General features: G+C 51.2%; 1 protein-coding gene across 2 annotated transcripts in view; it reads right to left on the bottom strand.

The window, feature by feature from the left end:
• Positions 1-9,875, bottom strand: part of SELP (selectin P) — a 51,481-nt gene that overhangs the window by 20,777 nt on the left and 20,829 nt on the right. For both annotated transcript variants that reach the window (XM_027772489.1, XM_006150112.2), the window contains exons 8-9: positions 8,407-8,592; positions 600-785 (exon numbers count right to left, since the gene is read on the bottom strand). In XM_027772489.1, the coding sequence (XP_027628290.1) occupies positions 600-785; positions 8,407-8,592 (372 nt within the window). The remainder of the gene's footprint in view (positions 1-599; positions 786-8,406; positions 8,593-9,875) is intronic.

Below are 9,875 nucleotides of genomic sequence, written 5' to 3'. Positions count from 1 at the left end.
ATGTATAGGTATGTGTCAGCTGTGCTAGCTATTGGATATATTTAGACTAATTAAGCTCATTGGCAGAACAATTGAATGGGGGGGGCATAAGGCATGGAGGGCAACCATGGATGCCAGGGACAATGGAGGAGGAAGATGGGACATAGCAGAGGGTGGGGGATGGGGAATCAGGGATGGCAAGACAAAGGGCAAGGTATGCAGGATGTAAGAATTGGAAAATTACTTGCTGAGAACATGTATGTTGATGTGCTTGATTGAACCAATGCACAGTGTATTTTGGATGGAAAATTCATTGGTGTGTTGTGATGGTGTATAGTGAATTAGGGTAGAAAATAAAAAAAGACAAGTACGGTGACTATGTGAAGGAGGAAGGCTCATGGGGCAGAGTCCTTAGGTCCCAGGCAGCCTCATGCTAAAAGCTCTGCTTTTCTCTCTATTATTGATTAGGGGTTCCAACAGAAAACTGCACTGTAAGAAAGGTTTCTGTTGCTTTAAAAAAACCTATGTTGTATGGTTTTGTTTATAAGTAAAGACTATTCTGTTCAAAAATAAAATAAAATAAAATAAAAACCCCAAGAAAGACAGAACCATGCGTGTACCTTCACAGGTGGGCGGGGAGCTGGTCCAGAGTCCGGATGGAGTGCAGTCCAACCTCTCGGGCCCCGATAAGGAGAACCCCTCATCACAGGAGAAGTGGCACGTGGACCTGTAATCGGAGTCTTCCAGGGGCTGGTCACAGGTCATCGTCCCATTCCGAGGGCTCAGTGGCCGTGTGCAGGTGATGACTGTGGTGGGCATGGCGAGAAGAGAAGGGGCCATTTTAGAACTCGGTGCCCTGAAGCCACAGAGTGTGTGCGTTCTCAGTACCCGAGGGCGGCGTGTGGCAGCGTCATTCCCTGGGGCTTCCTCACCAGCAGGGGCTGTGGGGACGTCAGACGGCAGCAGTGGACAGGGTACATCCTGAGCTGCCGCCACAGAGGGCTGGACAGGGGATTCACGGGGTAGACAGAGAGGCAGCTCATTTCTGCTGCCTCCCGATACTTCTTCAGAAACATGATGATCTCACCGGGAAACAGTGACAAGCAATTGGAAATAAGAAATGGAATCAGATACTTCCTCCCTCCCTCCACAGCTGGTAGAAATAATCTGGATCCAAATCTTGTACTTCTAGACAAACTTCTGGGGCCTCAGTTGTCTCACCTTTTAAATGAGAAAAAGTAGAATCCATGCCTAGCAACTATCCTAAGCTATCTGATAAGCTTATGGAGAGATCAAATTTAAAACCCTAATTTAAAAATTACAGCAGAAAGGAGGCACGCAAAGTAACTTCTGTCTCCAACGGCCAATTTCTCCCTCTTCCTCCCTCCTCCCATGGCAGCAGCCACAGACCACTCCGGGTGTTCACCTCCCGAAGAGTGTTAGGTGGGTCTCTCCGTTCCTTGCCAGCTTATACACTGTGTGCAAGGTGCTAGGGGACCCACTGTGGCTGGAGATCACGCTCTGTGACTTCTGGCAAGCCATGTATCCTTCCGTGTCTTTACTTTCAAAATTCGGTGAATTGCATGAAATAACTCTCAGGATTTGTAAGGATTAAGAGTGGGGTCAGCTGTTGGCATGGTGGTTCAGGCGCCTGGGCCCTGCATGGCCAATTGTGCAGTGTGAGCCCTAGACTCCGTGACCTAATAAACACACCGGGTGTATGTGCATGTATGCCCCAAATCCCAGAAGGAGAATGAAGGAAAAGGTATTGCAGCATGACCACCACTCCTCCCCAGGGGGGAATTTCTCATTTTTCTCCTCTCATCGCTCTCTGATGAGCGCACATACCGTATGGCAAAACTGGAAAAAAAAAAAAATGAATGAAGACACTATATGAGATGTGGCTTTCAGCACAGCAGATGGCATAGTGGTTACATCACTCGACTCCCACATGGCTGACCACAGTTCAGGTCCCAGACCTGGTGGCTTGAAAATCACACCAGGTGTATGTGTGTGTGTGTGCCCAAGATCCCAGGAGGAGAATGTAGAAGCAAGGGATTGTGGCATGGCCATGGCCCCGGGAGATGATTCCTCACTTTCCCTCTCTGTCTCTATCTCTCTCCAGCAAGTGCGCGTGCCCTATGCCAAAAACCTCTTTAAAAAGTTTTTTTTAGATGTTCCTCTGCCCGTTAATAAAACCTTAAAGCCCAGGCAAAACATGAAAGTGAAGACTCAGTAACAGTCCAGGGTGAGCTTTACTGTGGGACCTGGCTAAGCAGCACCAGACACAGTGCAGGACGGTCCCAGGGACCGTGTTCCAGTCACGAGGTTCTGAGAACTTTTTTTTTTTCTTTTTTTGGAGAGGTTTTTGCTAGGAGACAGAAAGTGAGAAATCATCCCCCAGGTGGGATGGCCACACCACAATCCCTTTTCCTCCATTCTCCTCTCGGGATCTTGGGCACACACACACACGCCCAGCATGAGTATATGCCACCAGGTCTGGGACTCGAACCACCGTCGACTACATGGGATTCCAGCGACATAGCCATTATGCTACCTGGTCCCCTGAGCGCGTTTTCTACACCTTTCTCTCCCCCGATCTCTCTCCCGCTCCAGCTGCACTCCCATGATCTGACCCACTTGTCCGGAGACCTAGTAGAGTCTGCCACTTGAACTGTCCTGTGAGTGTTCTGGTGATTCTCTGCTGTGCCCTGAAGCCGTTCAGTACCAGCCTTGAGCTGGATTTCTGGGAGGAACTTCTTACCTGCTGCCCTGTAATTAAGATCAGGCTGCAGCTGCTGGCCTGAACAATGGAAGGGCAACCGAGGCCCTTTGATCAGGAGCAGAGCCCAGCACTCCTGCTCCCTGTCCTTCCACTGTGGGGGCTGGTGACCTTGCCACCTTTGATCTCACAGCCCTGGAACAATGCCCTCCTCCCGAGGTACCCATTGTTTCAGCTGGAGCCTTCAAAGTGACCTCTGCTGACCCCCAGCCCCCACTTGTAAGTTACTCTCTGATAATTAACGAGAATGAGAACTCATCATCCACAGAACTGACTGCTTCATCTCCAGCCCCTGGCACATCAGGCCGGTCCTGAGTCAGGGTGTCAGTGAGGTGGGGGAGGGACCCCAGGAGGTTATACACTGCAGGGATAGTCAGGGGAGGGCTGCGTGTGAGGACCCCGGTGCCGGTGCTGGGGAGCCCCTTTCTAGTTCTTTCTGCTTTGCCTTTAGCCAGCAGGGCTGGGCGTGGAGGGCTCAGGGGACGTTAGAAAGGGAAATTGACAGCCTTCGCCCAGAAGTATTACGACAGCTAGTGGATTGCGAGCTGAGGCACCTTCCTTCCCACCCCGCCCTGGGCATTGCATTTGATGAGCACCAGCAAGAGGGTGAGAGTCCAGTGAGAGTAAACAAAGGACTAAAAGCAGAAGGGAACTGGAAGGTCACAGGAAGCCCTGTGAGTAGCACTTCCTCACTGTGCAACGCCGGCAGGCCAGGCAGTGTGGAGCAACCATAACCTGTACTCTGCACAAGCCTGCCCAGAAGGGTCCCAATCATGGTGGCAACCCCCTCAAGACTCCCTGTTTTTCCCCAGAGCTGCGTGGGCTTCATGATAGATCTGGGCTTCAGAGCAGCCAGTATAAATGCCAAACAGGAAGGTGGCCCTCCCCTGACTCCAACTCCCTGACTCCAGCGGTCAGCCGTGCTCTGGTCCCGGGGGAGGAAGGACTGCAGCCCTGCGGTGCCTTTTTGTTTGTTCATTCATTCACTTACAGCTGACCTAACTTACCAGTGGGGTGTGTGTGTATGTGTGTGTGTGTGTGTGTGTGTGTGTGTGTGTGTATGGGCGCGCGCACGTGTGCACGTGCATGCATTTGTGTGTGACCTGAAGGGCAAGTGGTTTCCTCTCAGTAAAAAACATCTCTCCGCCTGCTTTCACTCAGATGTTGGAAGTCTGTACAAAATGGAGGCATGGCAAATAATGCAGAAATATTTGGGGTTTTATTCTTTTAACTTTATTGTTAAATGGTATATGCTTCATAGAAATACTTACTACATAGGGTTTTGGAAAAGTATAATAAAGTGGGGGAAATACTGGAAGAATTCATTTCATAATGCTAACTATCTGTTTTAGTATAGGAGTAATTATGAGGATGTTTTTCATTTTTCTATTATATGTTTCTGTAAATTTTATAAATGAAAATCTTGCTTTATAAAAGCATTATTTGTCATTGTCATAAATGTAACTAAAAATTAGATACAATGAATGGAAAAAAGAATGGGGAATATAAAACATATACATCTATCATTTAGTCACAAAACAGGGATCATGGGGCCAGCAGATGGTGTGGTAGTTAAGACTCTGAACTCTCACACGGCTGACCACGGTTCCAGTCCCAGACCCAGCAGCTAGAAAATAACATCATATGCATGTGCATGCATGCCCAAAATCCCCAAAGAAAAATGGAGAAGGGATTGCAGTGTGTTTATCCCTGCTGGAAGATGATTTCTCGCTTTTCCTCTCTCTGTCTCTCTATCTCTCTTGCAGGGACATGTGCCCTATGGCAAAAAATCTTTAAAAAGGTAAAAAGCAATTCAGATATTGTCATCAAGACATTATTTGTTAGAGCAAAATCTTGAAAATTAACACAAATGCCACTAAAATGGAGCTGAGAAAAATTACAGTGAATCTATAGAAGGAATATTAAACATCACTTAAGGGGCCAGCAGGTGGCATGGCAGTTAAGGTGCTGGATCCCACATGGCTGACTCCGCAGTTCAAGTTCGGATCTGATGTCTTGAAAATTATGCCAGGCATATGTGTGTGCATGCTCAAAATCCCAAGAGGAGACTGGATGAGAAAGGATTATGGCATGGCCATCACCCTTGGGGATGATTTCTCACTTTTCTTTTCTCTGTCTCTCTCTGTGAGTCCCTGCACCCTATGGCAAAGCAAAACAAAACAAACTAGATGAAAAAAGAGTCACTTAAATGAAGTATTTCACCTTGGAAATACACAGGAGGCATCTCGGTGTATAATGGTAAGTGAGAGAGCAGGCACTGTAATGTACGCCTGTGAACTAGAGGACCCCGTACGGAGAGGCACACGCGCCCTGCCTGTGTTAGGCTGCCTCTCATCATTTACGTGGCAATCGCGTACCTCGTGCACAGACTGAGCGAGATCACACAGGTGCTCAGCAAGTCGCCAGCCGGAGTGGCCGTAGCAGCAGCAGTGCCTGCCGGCACTAGCTGCACCACGGCAGCCGGCACAAGGCTCTCCCCAGCCGCGCACCCATGTGGACCTGAAGTGCGGAGTGGGAACTGGGAGGCCTGTCCAGGGAGTTACCGAGACTGCATCTCCAGGGGCCTGAGTGACTGACCAGCGTCTGTCCTGGGTGACAGGAGACAGGACAGGCCGAAGCGGTCCCTTAGGGTCCCTTCATATTTGCCGAAGGGCTGCATGTGTCTCTGTGTCCCAGACACACCATAACACTCCCATCACCCTCACTAAGTCTCGCCAGTATGACGCATGGCCCTCTATTCCTCTCCTGCCTCGTTTGTTCTTTGTATTTTTCCATTGTTTTAGTGTAGTAAAAATACATACAGCATAAATTGACCATTTACCATGTATGTAGTTACTTTTTTATTTAAATTTGCCCGAGGGTATGCATGCTCTCCAGAGAGAGACAGAGAGCAAAGGAGGAAAAGTGAGAAAGAACTAGTCCTGTAAGTGTGCAGCTCAGCGGCACCAAGGACACCCATACAGTGCAACCATCGCCACCCCCCGTCCCGGACCTCTTACTCGTCTCAGGCTGAAATTCTGTGCCATTAAGCACTAAGCCCCCCCCTCCCCCTTCTCATTCCTCCTCTTCCCTAGCAGCCATCATTCCACTTTCTGTGTTTACGATTCTAGCTTCTCTTCACACTGTGTATAAAGGGAATCATGCAGTGTTTGTTTTTCTGTCTGGCTTATTTCATTTAGCATAACGTCCTCGAGTTTCAAATGTGGCAGAATCCCCTAGCTTTTAAGACCGGATAATATCCACTCTGGGTCTGTGCCACATTTTGTTTATCCATTGAGGGATGCTGGGCTGCTTCCCTGTCTTAACTACGGTCATAACACTGCTATGAACATGGTATACAAACATCTCTGAGACGCTGCCTGTAAACCACTGTCTTATTTGAAAATCAGGGCATTCTTTGGTGTAAGCCACCCAAGCAGCCCAGCAAATGGCAATATGGCACCTCTGAAACAGGACTTTCTGTCAGGCCACACTTAAAAAAATAATACTAGTCCTAGTGCCTTAGCTCTCCTTTAAGAGCAAAATGTTGAAAATGATTCACACGGTGGGACCAGCAGTTAGTGTAATGGCTATGTCGCTGGACTCCCATGTAGTTGACTGCTGTTCGAGTCCCAGACCTGGTGGCTTAAACTCATGTTGGGCGCATGTGCATGCATGCCCAAGATCCTGAGAGGAGAATGAAGGAGAAGGGATTGCGGCGTGGCCAACCCCCACTGGGGGGTGATTTCTCGCTTTCTGTCTCTCTGTCTCTCTTTCTGGCGAGCACACGTGCCCTATAGCAAAAACCTCTAAAAAAATGATTCATATGGTAATATTGTCATGATCATTGTTTTTCCTTTAGTTACAAATCTGATAGCAGGGTTTTTTTTAATGAAAGAGTGAGAGAACAGACATATGCAGAAAGGAGAGAGGGAGAAAGAGAGATGTTGCAGCTTTCTGCCCCAGCTTCCCAATCAGCCAGGTGCTCACCACTGTACGGGCCTGTTCAGATTGCTCAGGTCCCAGCCTAGGCCTCCCACATTGCCCCAGCCTCTTGTCGTGGGAGGTCTATTGCTTGTACCACTGTAGCTGGGTCTGATAGCCATTTTAAAGTCAGTTTTATAGGGACCAGCAGAATGGTTATGTCACTGGACTCCCATGTAGTCCACCACGGTTTGAGTTCTAGACCCAGTGACTTGAAATTCACACCAGGCACGTGTGCACACATACCCAAAAGTCTAAGAGGAGAGTGGAGGAGGAGGGATTGTGACGTGGCCATCCCCTCTGGAGAGGGGGGTGATTTCTCACTTTCTGTCTCTCTGTCTCTTCAGTGAGCACATGCACCCTATAGCAAAAATCTCTCCCTTAAAAAATAAGTAGTTTGGACACACATTAATTTGCACCTGCTCATGAAGTGGGTAGACAAGGCAGATAAAGGACCCTCTTTACCAAGGTCACTGAGCTCAGAGAGTCGCAGAGCTCACTGGGCCAAATGCCCTGTCCACCACTGTAGCACAGTCCCGTGCCGTTCTCAGGTGTCACTCCCCTAGGCCCCACTCCCTAGTCACTCACGTGTCACCCACCCACATGTGCTGAGGACACAACCCTTACAGCACAGGTCACCATGCTGAGGTGAGCCTGCCATTCCTGAGATGGGCGAGGCTGGCATTTCATCCCCGGTGCTCAGTGCTCACTGCTCAGGGCTGGCACACAGGAGGTCCTCCCTGGTGCTCAGGGCTCAGGGCTCAGGGATGGCGCACAGAAGGTCCTCCCCGGTGCTCAGTGCTCAGGGTTGGCATACAGGAGGTCCTCTCTGGTGCTCAGTGCTCAATGCTCAGGGCTGGTGCACAGGAGGTCCTCCCGGTGCTCAGTGGTCAGTGCTCAGGCCTGGCGCACAGGAGGTCCTCCCTGGTGCTCAATGCTAAGGGCTGGCATACAGGAGGTCCTCCCCAGTGTTCAGTGCTCAGTGCTCAGTGCTCAGGGCTGGTGCACAGGAGGCCCTCCCAGTGCTCAGTGCTCAATGCTCAGGGCTGGTGCACAGGAGGCCCTCCCGGTGCTCAGTGCTCAATGCTCAAGGCTGGCGCACAGGAGGCCCTCCTGGTACTCAGTGCTCAGTGCTCAGGGTTGGCATACAGGAGGTCCTCCTGGTACTCAGTGCTCAGTGCTCAGGGTTGGCATACAGGAGGTCCTCCTGGTGCTCAGTGCTCAGGCCTGGCGCACAGGAGGTCCTCCCTGGTGCTCAATGCTAAGGGCTGGCATACAGGAGGTCCTCCCCAGTGCTCAGTGCTCAGTGCTCAGGGCTGGTGCACAGGAGGCCCTCCCAGTGCTCAGTGGTCAGTGCTCAGGGCTGGCACTCAGGAGATCCTCCCTGGTGCTCAGTGCTCAGGGCTCAGTGCTCCGGGCTGGTGCTCAGGAGGTCCTCCCCGGTGCTCAGGGCTCAGTGCTCAGGACTCAGTGCTCAGGGCTCAGTGCTCAGGGCTCAGTGCTCAGGGCTGGCACTCAGAAGGTCCTCCCCAGTGCTTAGTGCTCAGGCCTGGCGCTCAGGAGGTTCTTGTCAAGGGCCTTGTAAATACACGATGACAGCACTAGATGCATGTGCTGACCCTCCGGCTGAGAGGTGCAGAGAAAGGCAGGGCTGCACATACCTTGGCAGACTGGCGGTGGTGCTGTCCACTGCCCCGTGTCGGTACACTGAAGCAGGTCAGCTCCTCTCAGCACAAAGCCCTCGGCACAGTGGAAGCTGCAGTTGGTGCTGTGCTGAAACACTCCTGAGGACGGGGAGCAAGCCATGGTCCCATGGGCAGGACGCTGCAGCGGCTCGCATGTGATGGCTGCACAGAAAACAGTGTCAGGGACTGGGGTGTGCAAGGGCAGAAGAGCCTGTTGGGAGGTGACGCCACTCTCCTACCCCCTTGGCTATGTGCTCAGAACTTCAAATCTCCCCTCGCAAAAGGGAAACTGCTGGGAGCACCTGCTCAAGCCCCTCTTGCCCAACTCGCTCTCACTGCCCCTCAGGTTTCAGCTGACACTGCGTCACCCTGCCTGCCCCCAGCTCTTGTGTTTAGGCACGATGGCGTTCTTCCCTGACAGCCTCCAGAAGCTGGGCCCGTCCTCACAGCGCTGTCCCCGAGCCTGGCCCTGTGTTTGGTACGCCCAGGGTACTCGCTGAGTATTTATTGACACATTCTTGAATGAGAGACAGCAGACAGAGGAGAAAAAGGGCAGACTTTGATGGGAAACGCTGGGCTAGCAGAGCTTAGTGCTGACTCTCCTCCGAGATCTTCATTTCCATTTTCCTTGAACTTTCAGAAGCCCCCTCATCTGGAGGGGTTCTGGCTCCGAACACAGGATATCATCCTAATGAGCCTGTCAGTGCCAAGTGAGCGTGGCCCGAGTTCCTGAGCACAGCAAGCCCCGGTGACCTCAGTTCTGGTAAGACCGGCTTCCTTCGGCTCCTCCTTGGTGACCTCCAGGCCATACCTGAGGTCTCACAGAGCATAAAGACCACCCTTCTACCCGGGCTTGGCTCTCTGCTTTTTACAGAATCAGGGATTTAAGGACCAGAGGCTTTGACACTTCTCTGTGAGTTTACGGATGAGATAATGTTACCCCACTTCCCTAACTCTCTGAGCCAGCAGGACAGAGCTGGGCTGGTGACCCAGATCTGGGGGGGCACCTATCCAGCCTCCTTGGCTCCTTCCCCTCGCCTGCCCCTGACTTGCAAGCGCAGCTGTGCGGTTCCTGTAATTGACTGGGGCCGTCCATGAGGACCGTTCAGGGATCCCAGAGGGGGTCTCCACTGTGGTGCTCATGGCCACCACTCTCTCAGTATGGACCACCATTCCTCCTGCCAGGAGTTTTCACAAGTTCATGGAAAAAGTGTATATTATTTAAAAATCTGTGCATAAATTTTGAGTTTTAGGCACCAAAATAACCTCATACTTCATTTCCATTTTCCTTGAACTTTTAGAAGTCCCCTCAACTAATGGCCGAAGGCCGGAAGGGGAAAAGGCAGAACCTCACGTTGATCACGTGCCCAGTTCTAGGCTCGGTTCTGCGCATGTCGGGGACCCCGCGCCTTTCACAATGCAGTGGGGCCGCCACCCAGCAGCGG

Source organism: Tupaia chinensis, unplaced genomic scaffold, assembly GCF_000334495.1.
Source record: "Tupaia chinensis unplaced genomic scaffold, TupChi_1.0 Scaffold000278_1, whole genome shotgun sequence".
Taxonomy (NCBI): Eukaryota; Metazoa; Chordata; class Mammalia; order Scandentia; family Tupaiidae; genus Tupaia; species Tupaia belangeri.
The sequence above is the reverse complement of the archived record's forward strand: the minus strand, read 5'-3'. Positions and strand labels throughout refer to the sequence as shown.